The 18577-nt window shown below is 37.2% G+C and overlaps 3 protein-coding genes across 3 annotated transcripts; all 3 read left to right on the top strand.

Moving 5' to 3' along the window:
- Positions 1-7038: 7038 nt before the first annotated feature.
- On the top strand, positions 7039-10375 carry LOC139197680 (lysine-specific demethylase JMJ29-like). Its single transcript, XM_070825629.1, has 7 exons — positions 7039-7125; positions 7216-7482; positions 7714-7778; positions 8627-8717; positions 8821-8962; positions 9508-9571; positions 9659-10375. The coding sequence occupies exons 1-7, from the start codon at positions 7039-7041 to the stop codon at positions 9813-9815; spliced, it is 873 nt and encodes a 290-aa protein (XP_070681730.1). The 3' UTR covers positions 9816-10375.
- On the top strand, positions 9936-12066 carry LOC103438985 (lysine-specific demethylase JMJ25-like). Its single transcript, XM_070825628.1, has 5 exons — positions 9936-10173; positions 10270-10379; positions 11041-11337; positions 11642-11810; positions 11918-12066. The coding sequence occupies exons 1-5, from the start codon at positions 9936-9938 to the stop codon at positions 12064-12066; spliced, it is 963 nt and encodes a 320-aa protein (XP_070681729.1).
- LOC139197679 (uncharacterized) lies at positions 11023-13932 on the top strand. The gene is made up of 4 exons (XM_070825627.1): positions 11023-11369; positions 11642-12060; positions 13068-13129; positions 13674-13932. Exons 3-4 carry the CDS (start codon positions 13077-13079, stop codon positions 13930-13932), a joined length of 312 nt encoding a protein of 103 aa, XP_070681728.1. The 5' UTR covers positions 11023-11369; positions 11642-12060; positions 13068-13076.
- The last annotated feature ends 4645 nt before the right edge of the window (positions 13933-18577 follow it).

The raw sequence follows: 18577 nt of genomic DNA, 5'->3' as shown, positions 1-18577 counted from the left end.
CACACACACACACACACAAATATATATATATATATATATATATATATATATATTAAAGGTTATTTTAGGAATAATAATGGGTGGGAAAATAACTTTTTAATTTTTTAATTTTTTAACTTTTTATAGAGGGTGTAAATATAACGTGGGTGGGAAAATAAGACAACGGAGTGGGTCTAACAGCTCTTTCTTTAAATATTCATATTAGCAATTTATAATTATGTTTATTTTAAGTAAATTGTTAATGACACCTCAAAAATTTAATTTAAAAAGAAAATAGTTCTATGAACAGTGCACAATTATGTGAAAAAGACCAAAAAAATACATAATTGAAACTTAAAAATAACATTTTGGTAATGCTAAGGAGACTATATATTTAAACTGTATTTTATAAATCATATAACATGATTGTTGATGATGGATTATTAAGAGAAATGTTAAGGAGACTCTCAAATTGAGACTAGTTATGAACTCTCTGCCACCTCATGTTTTGGCACAAGATTTTATATTGCTGACGTGAGAATTGTGCCCAAAAGATGAGGTGACTGAGAGTCCATGGAGAGTCTCACTTTTGAGAGAGTCTCTATAACATTTCCTATTACTTTTTTATCTACATCACTCAAGTGTTGATTAACATGCTTATTTTTTATTAGTGACATCATATAATTTACAAATATGGTTTAAAAAGTTGGTACCTAGCATTACTCGTAACGTTTTTATCTAAACCCACTACAAATCCTAACCTATGCTCAGAACGAACACATGGCCATTGGGGAATTTAACAAATGGTCGAACAACAGAGGCCGAAGGGGATGAAATTTTTTTGTGAAATACTCAAATTCCCAACTTCTGATTTTTCTAAAATGAGCCTGTTTCTGCAAAGTCTCTTAAAATTGAAGTTGAAATACTCGAACCGCTAGTATTGTCACAGTCTAGCTCTCTGTCTAGATGAGGAAAATAAACTTAAAATTTGTACAAAATTCAATTTTTTTTTAAATTGACATGCGCTAATTTTCTTTTAGGATTTATAAACATAGAATTTTAGAATTTCTGTGTAGAAAAAAACAAAGAATTGAGACCTTCAAATTTTCAAGTTTAAATTTCATGTAAATAATTATCATTTCTAAATTTCCATGACTGAGAGTTAAAACCAAATAAAAAATAATAAAAACTCAATCATGATCACCGCCACCACCACCCACCACCATTATCACCGTCGCCGCCGCCGCCACTCGCCATCATCCTCATTGCCGCCACCACAACCACTCACCATCATCATTGGTGCTGCCACACTGCCACCACTACTCACCATAATTTCCACCACACATCATCATCACTACTGCATGCTACCACAAACCATCATCACTGCCAATGCCTCCACCAACCACCATCATCACGCCGCTGCCCACAATCTTCACTGTCGTAGCCACCATCACCACTAGCACATTTCCTAACTACTATGTCTTATTTATATATTAAACTTTGCATTTAAATTTGTAACATCCCACATCGTCTAGGGGAGTGGATTATGTAAGCCTTATATGTATATTTTCATCTCTATCTAGCACGAGACCTTTTGGAAGCTTATTGGCTTCGGGTTCTATCAGAACTCCGAAGTTAAGTGAGTTCGTGCGAGAGTAATCCCATGATGGGTGACCCATTGGGAAGTTCTCGTGTGAGTTCCCAGAAACAAAACCGTGAGGGTGTGGTCGGGGTCCAAAGGGGACAATATCGTGCTACGGCGGAGTCGAACCTGGGATGTGACAATTTGGTATCAAAGCCAATCCCTGACCGGATGTGTTCCGACGAGGACGTCGAGCCCCTAAAAGGGGTGAATTGTAACATCTCACATCGTCCAGGAGAGTGTATCTTGTAAGCCTTATATGTATATTCTCATCTCTACCTAGCACCTGGCCTTTTGGGAGCTCACTGGCTTCGGGTTCCATTGGAACTCCGAAGTTAAGCGAGTTCGTGCGAGAGCAATCCTATGATGGGTGATCCACTGGGAAGTTTTTGTGTGAGTTCCCAAAAACAAAATCGTGAAGGTGTGGTCGGGCGGAGTCGAGCCTGAGATGTGGTGGGGGTTCGGATCGAGATGTGACAAAATTTCATTGTACTTTTATGTTAGCCAAATAAGAAAATTTTGAAAAATAATTTCATCATTTTAAATTCCATGTTTTTGTATTCTTTGGTAATCTTAAATTTCGTCATCCAAACACAATGTAATTGAATTTGAATCAAAATTAATTTACCCCAATGCAGGCATTCGAACATCTATAATTTAGTTATTTAATTATTTTAAATTCATTAAAAAGGATTTAGTGGTGTAGAGACTTAAGGGAAATCTATTAGTGTGCTCAGATTTTTTTTAATATCACAATTTTTTTTGGGCTCACTGTTCATGGAAACGGTGAAGGAAACTTGCTACTTGTACTAATATTAATGGCAGAGAGGACTTTGGTAAGTATTTGGGGCTAAGTGCTAATTTTGGCTCATCTAAGGAGGTGGTGTTTCAAGGGGTTTGTGAGGCATTGGAAGGGAGAATTAATGGTTGGGCGTAGCAATTTCTTTCCCTCGTTGGAAAAGAGGTTCTAATTAAAGCGGTCGCTATGGCGTTACCAAACTATGCGATGTCATGTTTTAAACTTCAGGTGAGCCTATGTAAGGAATTGGAGTCTGCTATTGCAAAGTTTTGGTGGCGGGGAAGTAAGGACAAAAATGGCATGCAGTGGATCTCTTAGGAGAAAATGAAAAGAAGGAAGAAGATGGGAGGGCTTGGGTTTAGGAACTTATTGTCTTTTAACCTAGCTTATTTAGCAAAGATTGGGTGGCGAGTATTGCATAATCCTGGTACGTTGTTAGGACAAATTCTTAAAGCAAAATATTTCCCGGATCGGTCATGTATGGAGGCTAAGCAGGGTAGAAGGTCATCGTGGGGGTGGAAGGGCATCATTCTGGGGTGGATGATATTGGAAAGAGGTATGGGATCGGTCATGTATGGAGGCTAAGCAGGGTAGAAGGTCATCATGGGGGTGGAAGGGCATCATTTAGGGGTGGAGGATATTGGAAAGAGGTATGAGATGGCGGGTTGGTGATGGTAGGTGTATTCGAGTTAGTCATGACCCATGGCTTCCACGGCCTCACACTTATAGAGTTCGGTCGAAACATAATGAGATGTCGGTGGTGGTGAAGGAGATGATTGATTCAGAGGTCGAGGTTTGGAAGGTAGACTTGATTCGGTGGTGTTTTGAGGAGGAGGAGTGTGACAACCCGTCACTAACTTTACGATTTTATTAATTTTTAAATGAATGAATTGACGAAAATGCTATAGAGGCTAGATTGTTGACTTTCGTTGACCGCCCTTCGTGATGCGTATGAGTTATTATTTTATCATACTCTCGAAGTTCTTGACAAGACGATCGCGTAAGCATAATTTGAATCGAAACCAGAGTTACGATAGGGGTTTTACAGAACTACAAATCCAAAAAGTACTTTTGTAAAAATTACTATTTATTATTTTATATATCTCTCATAGTTATTGTTATTATTATTATTATTATTATTATTATTATTTTATTATTGGTTGAGAGAAATGAAGGAAATGAGAATGATGAATGGAGGAAAGAAGAAAAGAGGAGGCTGCTGCCCAATCAGAGGAGAGTGAGACCCAATCGGAAATGAGGAGATGATGAAAGACCAACCAATCAGAAAGCAAAGAAAGGAGAGAAACTGCCCAATCAGAAGAGAGGAAAGGAGGGGAAAGGAAGAAGGAGAGAAGGAAAGGAACCGGCCGGGTTCCCCTTCGACTCGCGAACCGGTTGTGACCGGTAAGTTTCTTCGGCGAAATTCATCGTTTTTTTCGATCATCATCTTGACCCTTCCTCTACCATTTCCACACCAAATTTGAGGAGATTGGGTTCATAATTGTGGAAAATTGCACCGGTGGGTGCAACAAGCTTCGGGGTAGCGATCCATCAAATCCGAAGGTAACTGCGCCAACCACCACCACCAATAGACTCCCTTCAAACCCAGGAACAAAGCCTAAACAACTATAGGGGCGGTGGAGCACCAGAGGTGATGGATTGAAGCTCACCCATTCTAGGGTTCAAGTGAGTTTGTGGCGATTTGAAGCTTTTCCTAGACAATTAGACTTGGCCACATGTATAAAACTTCCTCTACTCATTGAGATCTTCATTCCTGTAAAATTTGAGAATTTTTTGAAATAGTTGAATTTTCTAGCGAGTCGGGGCTACCAGCCAGCGCGTGGGCAGAGACACCACTTGACCTCCCTAGGCTAAAATGGGTGCCCCGATTCCATATTAGACATCTGATTGACAAAATTATGTTATTTAGTTATATTTCCGTTAAAGGCCGCCACTTGGTTATTATATGATTCGATGATCTGACTATGGATCGTCACAAAACTTTAGTACGTAATAGTACATAATATTTAAGGATATTAGGAACTGACAGATCATGAATCTAATTTACGGATCTTCCCAGATGGGTTTTCTAAGTTTGTAAATCTAAACGTTAACCGCCACATAATTTTAACGATTGGCGAAGATCTGACCGTTGGATCGTTCCGAAACTTTAGGATGTTGTTCTAGAAGCTTATTGAAACTCTTGGGAGGTTACGGATCGAAAATCTAAGTTGCGGATCTTTCGGATCGAGTTACGTAGGGTTGTGGAACCTACCGTCGACCTTTGATCGACAATTGACTTTTGGTCAATGGGTTACAAATCATTCTAGAACGTCATTGTGGATGTGTTTTATGTAAGTTACGTGTTCTATCGATAACAATATGAAACGTGATTGATTTTTTTTCGAGGCGACGATTGTTCGTAACTCTTCGATATTCGTGCTAAAGAGTTGTAGCACGGACTTCAGGTGAGTGGGTCTTTTCTTTTATATAGTATATACGTATTTATTAGTTTTCATTTATACATTGAAAGAGAATTTACTACGTATGTCTAGCTTAGACTAATGCTTATAAGAATTAGCGAAATAACATAAAATTATGAAGTGATTATAAATCCTACGAGATGCACATGTATGCGTATGTTTATTGATGCCATGATTATACCTATGGCTATGAATGATATTATGTGATTAGAACTATCGAACCACTATGGCATTACTATATTTATGTTTTATGCTTATTGTTTACTGCACCGGTGTTAGTGCTTGCCCAAGGCTATGGCTAGTCTTTCACATGTATGTTCACTTCCGCATCGCACGCTTTTTGGATCCAAGTAGGTGCCAGTCCTGTTGTACAAGTTGTATTAGGCAACTCCGACTCATATGTGATCTTGAATAACACCAGTTTTCACGTGATTGTAGCACTAGAGCATATATCATTATTACACCCAGTCCTGTTCATGTCAGAATAACTCTGCATGAACTCGTGTGTCAGCATGTGTTGATGAGCACTTGGTTTGATATGTTTTCTTATGCGAAAGTATACGATTACTGACGTCGTGCATTTATATATGAACTATTGTGCCATATTGATATCTTGATATTTTGCAAGCTACGATGAGTATTTTCATACTACATGTAGTATGTATATCTTGGAAATTATACATGTTTTACGGTGAGGGGTTATAACATTTTCAAAGGTTTTTATTGAAACTTTATTTTCAGGCCCACTCACCCTTGTTTTTCACCCCTCCAAGTTTTAGTAGCTGAGCTTTATTGATGAGAATTCTTGGTAAATCTTGGTATAGATGATTACCTTCGATGGTATAATTCTCACCCTATCTTACTGTACTGTACTACTTATGCTCTGACATCACGTGTGAAATGGGTTCATTCCCGCTCATAGCGCACTCTTATATTTAGGCACTTTTAGGTTTAAATTTATTCACATATTCCACCACACTACATTTTATGGCTTCGTCACCTTCCAGGTGTCGGCCAGCATAGCTCGATTCAAGATCCAAGTGGACATTTCGGGTCGGGGTGTGTCAAGGAGGGCAATCTTATTCTTGGTTTACCAATAAGTTTAGTGGGGTGTAAGGATAGAGTCATATGACATTATTCTAGAAACGGGGATTATACCGTTCGTACGGGGTATGGAGTTGCCATAGAGATGCAAGAAAATGGGGAACTTGGTAGGAAAGGGACGGGGGGTAGTAGTAGGCGGGACATGGTTGACCGTTGTTGGCAGGATGTTTGGAGGTTGGTAGTGCCAAATAAAATGAAGTTTTTTTATTTGGCATTGCTGCAATCTTCTCCGATGACGAATGTGTACGGAGAGTTCTTGTGTTATGTGTGGAGCAGCGGAGGAGACGGAGCAGCACTTGTTTTTTAATGTTATTTTAGCCGTGTGTTGTGGTACTGCTGCTCTTTATAGCTAGACATGAAGTCTATAACGAGGCAAGATTTTCATGGGTCTTGGCAAGGGTTATGTGCTCGATTTTGTGATGAAGATAGGCAAAAGGAGCTTCTGCAGGAGTGTATTTTTATTATGTGGCGAATTTTGGATGAGTCAAAATGAGATGGTGTTTAAAGGAGTGTTGACTAATCCCATGGAGGGGGTTAATTTGGTGAGGCATCAACTTATTGAATTCAGAGCATGCCATAATTCTAAGAAGCAAGTTGTTGTCTTTATTAAGCATACAAGTCAGCAATACAGTTAGCAATACAGTTAGTAAGTTGGTTAGAGTAGTTAGGCTTTCTCTTATAAAAATAGTTGTGTAACCTTCATTCAATGAGTCAATACAAAAGCATATTTCTCTTCCTAAATCTCTCTTTCTCTCTCTAACTCTCTGTGTTCATATTTCCTCTCTTCATCTTTCTTCTTGATTTTCTCTTCAATTCCCAAACATTACAATGTAGTTAACAGTCTTTTGTGAGGAAGGTGATGGAGCTATCTTTGCTGGACAATCAGTTCGATGGAGGCAGCTTAACTATGGTGTGACGGTGCATGGTGTGGGAAGACACTCAAAGGAGGATATGGGTAGGTTATGAGGGACTTTGCTGGATTGCTGCAAGCGGCAGGTGGGGAATGAGGCCTATTTTTCAATAATGGGGCGATGGCAGAAGTTGTTGCGATTCGTGTGGCATTAATGGTATGTATTGAGATGGGTTGTGATGAAGTGGAGGTTGAGTCTGACTCTCAGGTGATAATTAGTATGCTTGATGGGGAGTATGTGGTAGATGCTACTTTGGAGTGTTAAATCCATGATATTGGTCATTTGGCATGCAAGAAGTGGGAAAGAGTATCCGTCAGCGTCAACTCTCAAGTCTCATCAACCAACCTGACGCTTCAAGTTCCGGCTTCTCTCTCACTCTCAAATCTCATTCATCAGCCATCAGAAATGAGTGCCGGAGAAGGTCGAAAGCGGCCAAGGAAATCCTCAGAAATGAGTGCCGGAGAAGATACTTCTTCAGACAAGGACAAGGGCAGTTTGGGTAACCCAAATGATGGATTAACAAAAGGGGGAATCGAGGAGGAGAAGAAGCGACTTAGTCACGAGGTATTACCAGCAGATGACAAGCAGTTTGAAACTGTTTACCGGCGACGGCTTAGTATGAACGATAAACATCACAAGGAGAAAAAACCAAAAGGAAGAAGTACTTAAATTTCTAACTTCCTGTTATTAATTTTGCGTTTAGTTAATTTGTTTTCATTAGTTTTATGTGTGAATTTCAATAATATTTTGAATTATGAGCCCTAAACCCTAATGTTTTTGGTTTTTTTTTTACAGTGGAATGAGGAAGACGACTCTTTATTGTGCCACTGCCATCAGTGTAAGAGGAATGATAAGGGCAGGTTGTTTGGTGCAGAACTTGTAAAACAAATCGATTTTGTATCCCTTGCGTAAAAAAGTGGTAGGCATAAATATGTTTGCTCCAATCTTGCTGATTATTTGCTTATTTGAGACTAATTACAAATCTGTAAGAAAAATGTTGGTAAATTGACTGAGTACTGAGCTGGGCTAAGACCTCCTGCATGCTACTAGTCCATTCGTATTCACGTACAAAAACCCTAGGAAGAGGTGATTAGTCTTAGAGAGAGTGTTTGAGTAGGGAGATAAAAACACTTTTCTAATTATGGGAGAGTGGAGAGCATGAAAGTATGTAGAATTAGTGATTTCCAATGCTTCTATTTGGTTTGTTAAGTTCTTATGCGCAAACACGCGATTTGGACTCGATCTTTTACTCTAATTAGGAGTCATGGCGCAAACTCTTTAAACTATTCTCACTATCAGAACATGGGATCAAATTTTATCCAACTTATTAATTATAACAAGTACAATCCATGTAGACATGTCCTGGAATGTGTATGCGGAATTAAATTAATGTCCACAAAGTTGTCTTTGAATAAGCCCCAAGTTCTCGCTCACTTTTGCCCTTATAATTCTTACTATATCTCATTTTCCATAAAAAGTATTTTCTTCTACTGCAGTTAATTGATTGCTGAATATTTGTTAACAAAGGTTTTTGAAATAAAGTATTAATGGATATCGATGGAACCGGGGGTATGTTAGGACGGATATAGTCTGTGAGGTTTCTTTGTATGCGTAATTAATGTAAAACTCCAAATATTTTGAATTGATATATGGACTTTTGTTTAAATAGTTTTTATGATTGCTTATTATCAAGTTTTGTATTGTCCAGGTATCCTCATATGTCGGAGGAAGCCATTGCTGAAGCTTGTCCTATATGCCTTGGAAATTGCAATTGCAAAGCATGCTTACGTTTAGAAAAGGTTTAGGTCAGTTTATTTTTCTTGTGCACATCTCCTGGATTTTTACTTGTTTGTTACTTAAGTGGAAGTTTGACAAAAAGTTTTATGGTTTGTATGGTTGAAGTTGAAGAATCTGTTGGAATTTCACATTTGCAAAGATGACGCAGTTGAGCACTCTAAGTATTTACTTCAAGCATTGCTTCCATTCTTCAAAAGACTTAATGATGAACAAATGATTGAGATTGAGATTGAGGCTAGGAGACAAGGTATAGTTCTGTGGCAGACATGTGTTGGAACTCATCAGATTGTCGGTCACTAGCTAAAAAAGTTTGCTCTCTATATCCTAACAAAGATTTCATGATAGTTAGGGATATTACCGGTGTTAGTTTTAGAACTTAACCCTTTCTCACATCTCATCAGGTTTTTCTTTGGAACTTAAGATGAGATGGGTGCATTGTTGTCACTAGTGTCACTTGTGGAATACAATTTCAAGTTTTCAGTTAAATCAATGTTTGTATCTGTCTACATTGTCAATATCTTTTCTAGAAAAAGTTTTAACTAAATAATTTTGAACTAACTACTATAATTAACTTAAACTTATAGCTAAATGATAAGTTGGATTTAATTTGAGAGTGATTGTGTTTTATGTGAAAACAATGGATGAATATGAGTCCTATATGTAGTTCTTTTTTCTTCTTATGATTCATTTGTCATTCACATTCTGAAATCATTTGATATTCTCGATTGTTCACCAAATATGAATTGAACCTTTTTCTTTGTTTTAATTTTCTTTTCGGATGTTTTGGGACAGGGAAACCTATTTCAGAGCTAAAGATACTAAGGTCAGATTGCCCCGAGGATGATCGTATATATTGGTAGAGCCCTTACCATTATCATATTCTATTTTAAATTTGTTCTTCCTATTAAGCATTCAAGATTAACTTTTTTGTTTTCTTTTTCAGCAACAACTCAAAACTTCTATTTTTGGATTTTCACAGAAGCTGCCCTAAATGTTCCTATGATCTTTGCCTCACCTGTTGCCGGGAGATTCGAGATGGACACCTGCAGGGAGGTGCAGATGAAATGAGTATGAATATCAATTGGGGCTTGAGCTATTGACATGCTGGAAAAGGGAATATTGCAGAAGTGCCTTCTGAAACTAGCACCAAGTGTCGTGCATGGCCGAAATCTGAGTGGAAAGCAAATTTAGATGGGAGTGTTCTTTGCCCTCCGAAGGACATGGGTGCTTGTGGTTGTACTCTTTTAGAATTGAGATGCATGTTTTCTGAAAGCCACATTAGCCAGTTGGTAAAAAAAGCAGAAGAAATTGTTGAAACACATCAACGCATGCATGTGTCTGGAACTTCTGCACAACAGCGTTGCAACTCTCTGGGTATCCTTGACGCGATCAGCAATAAGTTAAGGAAAGCAGCTTCTCGAGAGGGATCTGATGAAAACTTTTTATACCGTCCAAGAGGTAAAGACATCCAACCGGAGGATTTAAAGCATTTTCAATGTCATTGGATCCAGGGAGAACCTGTGATTGTAACTAGTGTCCTTGAAATTGCATTAGGTTTAAGCTGGGAACCACAGGTCATGTGGAGCGCTTGTCGTCAGACGCGACATGCTAAGCGGGATAGACATATCGAAGTGAATGCCATTAATTGTTTGGATTGGTGTCATGTCCGTTATTCTGACTTTGAATTGCTCAGTACTGTTTGTAGTTTTGTCTTCAATTGATTACTACTTTTGGTCATTATGATTTTCTTATTTTGTTCCACTTTTTAAAGCTGTAATGAGAGAATGTTAAGAAGAAATATATGTACCAGTCTGGTCAGTTCAGGTGGATGTTGTGATCGCAAAAGTTTCCCTTTGTGATAGATTTAGTATTGATGTCAACACTAACATGATACTATCGTCTGTGTACATTTTAGGTAGGATTATGTGTTTGTATAATATACATACATATGTCGTCTGGTAATTAATTGTTAAATTTCGGTACAATTATACACTAACCAAAATTGTACCAAATCTTTGCTGGAAAATTTCAGTTTCTGTATTTCGATTTTTGGAATGTGAACAATGATTACACAAACCAAACAAAGGTGGCAGGAAACTTTTTCGGTTTGTAGAAACCAACCAAATCTAGATTCTGTGAAATAATATATTTCATTAACAAGGCTGATTAGTGAATTAAATACATATGCATGACTTACTAGACTCTTCAATTTTTTTTCTTTCCTTTTTTCCCCTACACAACCTGATATTGTAATTACTCTTACTATTAAAATTAGAATGTGAAATCTCTGTTGATGGTCTGAATTGGATATGTGATGAAACGCAGGTAGATATCAACATCCACCATTTTTTTAATGGATATTTGAAGGGTCGGTTTGATAGGGAAATGTGGCCTCAGATGTTGAAACTCAATGATCCATCCCTAGATGATTCTTTCCAGGAGCACCTTCCTCGTCACTGTGCTGAGTTCATTTGTTGCTTGCCATTTAAGGAATATACTCATCCTTACCGTGGCTTTTTGAACCTTTCTGTCAAATTGCCTACAGAATGCGTGAAGCCAGTCATGGGACCAAAGACATACATCGCTTATGGTATTTCCCAGGAGCTTGGTCGTGGAGATTCTGTAACCAACTTCACTGCGACTCATGTGATGTGGTGTGCTTGGCTCTTTTTCATTTTTCCTGAGAGTTATGCCAAGTGTACCATTCATAATTAAGTCTTCTATTTCTAAAGCTTACCAAATGACACTTCAGACACTTATGGGGACAGTTCAATCACTTGAATTTATGTTGTTTCCAAATTCTTACTTTTTTATCTTCTGGTCATCGTTGCATATTTTATTTAGTTCTTGCTTTTTGTAAACTTAAGTTTTCTCTTTTTCCTTTTCTGCATATTTGTAATGTGATATCATGAATAATCTGTTTCAGGTGAATATTTTGATGCATACTACTGAAGTGACCTGTAATCCTGAGCAAATTGTTACTATAGAAAGGTTAAAGAAAAAGCACGCTGAACATGACAGGACGGAAATTTTTGGAAATTCTGAGACTTCGGATGACAAAGTTGATACTAACAAGGCTGGCCATGGGTCTTGTGGCAACAATGCAAATGATAAAGAATTTTGTTTTGAAACCCAAGGAAGATTTTCTTGCTCTGAAACACGAAATCGGATGTTTTTCATACATCAATTAAATCATACGTAGATCTTAAACAGCTGTTTGTCCAGTCATGCATCAAAGTTGCAGTTGAATTTGTCTCACCTGAAAATGTTGGCGAGTGCTTGCGTTTGACGGAGGAATTCCGTACACTTCCACAAGATCACATAGCTAGTGAAGACAAGTTGCAGGTATGAGAATCTTGAATTCCAATGTGGTTATATGATATTGTAAGCATGACTTAAGTTGTCAACAGACCAACTTGTACATCACTCATTGTCTTTTTACTTATGAGTGGCTTGTTGGGGCTTAAATAGACTTCACTACTTTGGAGATATTTATCTCACAAAGAAGAATGTAATGCAGCGGAATTGATAGGCAAGAGAAAGAAAGAATACTTAAGGTATTACACAAAATTTTTTATTCACTCACAACTTAGTACAAGAGGAAACACTCAAATACTCTTAGAAGCTTTGTTGCTTCTTCTCACTTCTCACTACTTGCTCTCTTGGTTGTTTCAAATGGTGTGGATGCCTTCTCCTTTTATAGGCATGGATGGAACCTTGGAGAAGCATGGAAGCATCATGCTAGAGATATCTAGATAATTCCACTACCTTCCTAAGCTAGAATTTTCTACATTAATCTTGTATGTTGGTGGAATCCTCACCATTCTTCTAGACTCTTCCACCAACTTGAACTTTGCTAGAATTCTCTAGCATGTGTATGGATCTTTCTTTGTATATGGGCCAGATCAATTGTCTTGGGCCAAGACAAGATTACATTTTAATATGTTTGTTCAAGGTGTGGCTCACTCCACAATATTTTCTCATATTAGATCTTCAATCATATATCATCCTTACAAAAATTCGTCCAAATCGGAAAGCATTTCAATATCTAATTGTGACAAAGAAAAAAGTGTAGAAACACAATGTTGTCGAAAACACAATGAAATATTCACAACCATATAATCAAATGGCTAAATGACTTCTAATTTGGATGGAATTTAGTAAGGATGATCTTTGAATGAAGGTCCTAAATATCAATGGTTTCCGGAGTGGGCCAAGCTTGTGGTTAGCGCCCTCGCCGTATTAAGTTATTAACTTGTTAGCACTCGAGAACTCCTGCATGTGTGCATACAATTTGAAATGTGGTCAATTCTTTGAATGAAGGGCTTCTTATTTTGCTTGACTGGAAACAGGTGAAGAAAATGATTGTTCATGCTGCGAGTCAGGCTGTGGCAATTTTGGATGAGAATGCAAGGTTAGTAACTTACTAGAAGATATGCAGTTTAGAAATTGCAAATCTTTCTTACCTTTGTCTTACGGCTTGGTACTCTTGAACTTCTTATAGAACATTCGATTCATGGTCTCATTAAGTTTGTGCCTCTCATGTGCCAATGCATGGCTGCAGCGGTGTAGTGTGCCATTTCGTTTTTATGCCTTAACAGCTGTGGCATTAAAAACAAGACATGACAGGACCATCCTTTTTTTTCCTCTTTCGATCCTTTGTTGATATCACAATTTATGAATGCTTACATTGGGTAGGAATCGCTACATATAACAATTCACATTGTTTGATCTCATCGAGTATTATGAACCGAAAGTAATTTCTTGATTTAGACACACCGAGCGACACCAATTAGTGCATAAAATAAGAAACACTAGTACAGTCATATACAGACATGCAAATGTCTAGTTAAAGTATGAAGTAATATTGCAATGATCCATAAATTGATGGATCAATTTGCAAACGGCGTGTTCTTATTTGTTTTATTGGATTTTCCTGTTTGAATTTTGTTTTTTAGGTTTCAGCAAGAATTAAGGGGTGAGGACAAAATGCTCCAAGTTTTTGAGCATACGCCTTCAGCAACCCTCGCTGGACTGCAATCCAATGATCATGGAAGGAGAGAAAAAGGAAACGCAGAGCAACAGGGAGAAGAGGAGGACGCTGAAGTTCTCGAGCAGCAGCCTTCCTTGTCCCCTGTCGAACTACATAGCATTGGACATGCATGGAGACAAGGAACTGTAGCACAGCAGGGAGAAGAAGAGGATGCCGAAGTGTGAATAAATAATTTTCAGTGGAGGGTTGCGTTTGGTTTCGATTATAGTCGGTTTTAATTTATTTTTGAAAGTTTTAAGAGTGGATATTTGTTTGCTAAACCTTTTGCTGAAGTGTGAAGAAATAATTTTTCATCATGTTTTGTTCGGTTCGTTAGTTGCATTGACAGAGATGTATCTATTGCACCTTATCATGTGTTAGGGAAATTTAACGAAAGGAATGCTGGAGAGGGAATAAGCTGGTTGTGACAGCAGGTTAGGGTCCGTTTGGTTCACGGATTAAGATACTTATGCGAACCAATGGAATAAATATTTTCAACAACTTATGGTATAATTTTGTTGTGTATTGGAGAAAAACCTTCCTTAGAGATTTATATATATCATCTCGCAAATTAGGGTTCGTTTGCTCACGGATCTAGATACTTCTGTGAACCAAATGATGGAATGAATATTTTCAAATATAGAACCATTAGTCTGCACAGAATGTTGGGCGGTGAAGTATCAACACGTACACAAAATGGGTGTAGCGGAGATGAGGATGCTTCGTGGGATGTGTGGGCACACGAGAAAGAATAAGATTGGGAATGAGGATATCCGAGGTAAAGTAGGAGTAGCCGAAATTGAAGGAAAGATGAGAGAAAATCGGTTACGGTGGTTTGGACATGTGCAAAGAAGGCCTAGGGGTAGAGGTTCAGGGCCAAAGAGGTAGAGGAAGACCTAGGAAAATTTTGGAAGAGACCCTAAGAAAAGACTTAGAGTACTTGGATCTAACGGATGACATGACACAAAACCAAGCGCAATGGCGTTTTAGGATTCATATAGCCGACCCCACTTAGTGAGAAAAAGCTTTGTTGTTGTTGTTGTTGTTGTTGTTGTATAGAACCATTAGTCTAATTCATGCATTCTTCGTGATAGTAAACGAAAAGAATTGTAATGGCCTAAATGAGCATGAACATTTTATTTGAAAAGGACCCACACATGTGAAACAAATATGCCATGATTCGAAGTGAAGGTCATTATAAATGTAAGGAATTTGTAGTTTAATTCGTTAAAAGCATTCATTCACCTTACATCTGAATTCAGTTTTTTCCTACTTCATCGTTGCACCCGAGTTCGATTTGCCCCTACTTAACGGTTGCATTCAAGTTCAATTTTCCCCTATCCGACATCACTTATATCAAAGGAGAGTGCAAATCATAAAGTCCAAAATTGTAATTCAACAAAAATATTTTAAACTATCCTAAGTGAATGGCTGTTTAAATCCCGAACAGGTTCTTCAAAAAAAAAAAAAAAAGAAAGAAAGAAACTATGCACTAGAACAATTTACCACTTGCAAATTGAATAGACTTTTAAGACATGCAAAATAAGAAAATTTTCAAATATCATGTATCATAATACAAGTGGAGAAACACGAAAAAATATATCGTCATATCCTTCGCTAATATTATGACATGTGGAGAATCCGGCACTTAAAAAAATCTCTCCAAGCAAAGGAGAAATTTTTCAATGTGCTAGAAACATGGGTTGATAAACCCAAGTGTCATAATATAAATTTTAATTTTTTTTAGGAAATTGCCAAAATGACCCATCTTCTTGAAAAATCCGACAATATTATAGAAATAGAATTTTTCTAAAACTTGCTGTTGGAAGACTATAAATAAATTCAAAAGGACATGTGTACCTTTTATGTGAAAGCTTGAATCTCAACATGCTCTGACCCTCCTTGCACGTCTAGAACCTCGCAGGTCGTTGGGTTGGCTACGGAATGTCGAGCTGCCCCTTGGTTTTCGCCTCCCAAGACCTAGAGCCGAAAGTGAAAGCTCTAAAGACCTAACTAGAATATTTAAACTATGGAAAAGCTTGTGTTTCTTATATTGTTTCTCTCTTCCCTAAAGCCTCCTTATATAGTGGTTGAGAAAAGTGTACAAAGAATGAAAAAGCCCATGAAAATCCCAAGTATATTCTAATATGAAGATCTCTTGATTTTCATCTAATTATCACATAGATAATTAGGAGGTTAATATACTCATGTGGGTGGAAGATCCTTTGATATTTATTTATCCCATAAGATAAATCCTACACTTACAATTACCAAATTGCTTCTATATAATGGGTTACCCAAAAATTTCAACCCTTATTTCTCATTTTGTAAAGAGAGAAACAGAGAGGAGGTGGTCGAAGCTGTTGATGAGCAAACTTCACAGCTTCCCGTTGAACGATAGACCATTGGGTGTGAATCGAGAGAGGAAGAAGATGGAGGAAAGCAAGATGGAATGCAAAAAGAGGAGGTACAAGATGTCGAGGAGCAGCATTCACATCCCCTTTTGCGCAAACGCCTAGCGTTGGAGCTGTAGTGCAGCAAGAATCAAGTGGAGAAGACAAGGTGGTCCAAGTTTTTGAGCAAACACCTTCACCACCCCTTGATGAACTAAATTCCATTGGTAATGAATGCATAGAGGAAGGAACTGTAGGACAACTTGCAACGCCCTGGTTCATTATTCTCTACTGATCTAACTACATTTTCAAAGTACAATATATGGAAACACCGTCCGAGTAATCAAACAAAATTTCACGAGTAATGCTATTCATATCATGTTTTTGTATCACATTTGCATACCACCTTAGGTGGCATTTGACGTGGACATCCACATCATTTGAATTAATCAGATTTTTAAATTTAGTTCATTATTTAATAAACTAATAATTAAGAAACTAGTTAATTAAATGATGATTGTGGTATACAAGGAGTATTTCTCCTTCATTTCCTTGGGTTTTGCAAATTTTTCAAATGATATGACTGTCATATCAGATGTCAGTGTTGTAAACGGGTCGGGTTTATTGGGTTTGGGTCGGGTTCAACCCGACCCGTTAAGTTAATGGGTCATCCGAACTCAACCCGTTAAGCTAACGGGTCACCCGAACCCGACCCATTAAGCTAACGGATCACCCGTTAACACCCGTTAACAATTATTATTATTATTTTTTTTGCATAAAGTTTATTTTTTGTTATTAAGACTTTACAAAAATTACTAAAATATCCTCAACTATCGGGTGCTAACGGGTGTTAAAGGGTCCTAACGGGTCAAACGTGTTGACCCAAAGTGACCCGTTATTTAACGGGTTGTTAACGGGTTCACCCGTTAGCGACCCGACCCGTTAAGCATCCACCCAAATACAAATATTAACGGATTGGGTCGGGTCGGGTTAACGTGTTAGGTCCAAAATGTCAGGCCTAGATGTCACCTAAGATGGTATAGAAATATAGTATAAAAACATGATATGAATAGCATTACTCAAATTTCACATCATGGGAAAGATCTCTAGATTTGCAATTGACGAATAGAAAACCATCTTTTTTTTTCCCACACTCTAAAGGGAGGGAGGTTTGGGTGTAAGCCATACAAAATAATTAGGTATTGAATTCGGCATCTAAGTAAGTGAAACCTAATACTTGGAATGTTGCTAGAAACTAGCATTATAAACCGTTTTTATTAGAGAAAATTATAGAAATGATCTCTTAACATTAACCCAATTTGAGGATAGTCACTCAACTAAAAATATGTGACCATTGGTCCCTTAATTCATCAAAATATGCAGCTATGATCCTTTTCATCAACTTCATATGAATTTCGTCAAAATGAGTCATGTTGGAAGGACCATTGTTACAATTGAGTTAAAGTTGATGGATCATTGCTCCAATTAAGTTAAAGTTAAGGGACTATTTCTCCATATTTGCCCCTTTCATTAGTCTCACTCATTTTGATGGAAGATCTAACGGATTTGACGAAAATGACCATAGGTGCACGTTTAGATGAGTTAAGGGACCAACGATCACATATTTTTAGTTGAGAAACCTTTACTTCAATTAAGTTAAAGTTAAAAAACCATTACTACAATTTTCCTATTTATTAACTTGAAAATACTAGCCAAGGGAATTGTGTAAAACAAATGGAAGGAGCCATTTTATGATTCCTTAACTATAGATCTCACAAATTACAATTGCTTTAAAAATTTGAAATTCACTTTCATATAAATTTTTGGTTTGACTTCATTTTACACCCACCAGGTTTGGGCTGATTTTTAAAACGGATTATAAAATTTTAATTTTCTCATATTGCTCGCTAAAGTATTGAGATTGTTTAAATTTGTGCCTTTGGTCTGATTGATTGTACAATGATTCATTAAATTTATGACATGGTGAGTTTGAGATTCTTATATAGGCTAACATATAAGACACATTTCCACCATATTAACCAAAAACACATCAATTTAATGGATGATTAGATGTCCAAAGAGGTAAAACTTGCAGAATGATACAATTTTTAAAACCTTAAACTACAATGTGAAAAAATTAAAATCTCATGGTCGATTTTAAAAATCACCTCCAATCTAAAAGGTGTAAAACATAGTTATAAAATGGCTTATTATCTTTTCACTGACATTGTTTTCTTGTGCCTCCTCCCTTTCTACTATCATTTGTAATTAAAAGGTTCATAATCAATTAACTAGATGTGTGAGGATAATTTTGATTACTTTTAAAATAACAAGACAACAAGCCACAACTAATGTGTGAAGAGTAAATAGGCAAAATTAGAGGGACGAAATTTTTCGATGTAACTGTCATAATATGAAATTATTATTAATTCATTCA

This window comes from Malus domestica, chromosome 07 (genome assembly GCF_042453785.1).
Source record: "Malus domestica chromosome 07, GDT2T_hap1".
NCBI classification, from domain to species: Eukaryota; Viridiplantae; Streptophyta; class Magnoliopsida; order Rosales; family Rosaceae; genus Malus; species Malus domestica.
Note: the sequence above shows the minus strand (reverse complement) of the source record. Positions and strands in the feature narration are given on the sequence as shown.

Coding starts and splice junctions, on each gene's coding strand:
- LOC103438985 (XM_070825628.1), top strand. CDS start 9,936: ATGGGTGCTTGTGGTTGTACTCTTTTAGAATTGAGATGCATGTTTTCT. Junction 10,174..10,269: donor CTTTTTATACCGTCCAAGAG/GTAAAGACATCC, acceptor AAATTGCATTAG/GTTTAAGCTGGGAACCACAG. Junction 10,380..11,040: donor ATTGTTTGGATTGGTGTCAT/GTCCGTTATTCT, acceptor GATGAAACGCAG/GTAGATATCAACATCCACCA.
- LOC139197679 (XM_070825627.1), top strand. CDS start 13,077: ATGATTGTTCATGCTGCGAGTCAGGCTGTGGCAATTTTGGATGAGAAT. Junction 13,130..13,673: donor ATTTTGGATGAGAATGCAAG/GTTAGTAACTTA, acceptor TTTGTTTTTTAG/GTTTCAGCAAGAATTAAGGG.
- LOC139197680 (XM_070825629.1), top strand. CDS start 7,039: ATGGCAGAAGTTGTTGCGATTCGTGTGGCATTAATGGTATGTATTGAG. Junction 7,126..7,215: donor AGGTTGAGTCTGACTCTCAG/GTGATAATTAGT, acceptor GCATGCAAGAAG/TGGGAAAGAGTATCCGTCAG. Junction 7,779..8,626: donor AAGAGGAATGATAAGGGCAG/GTTGTTTGGTGC, acceptor TGTATTGTCCAG/GTATCCTCATATGTCGGAGG.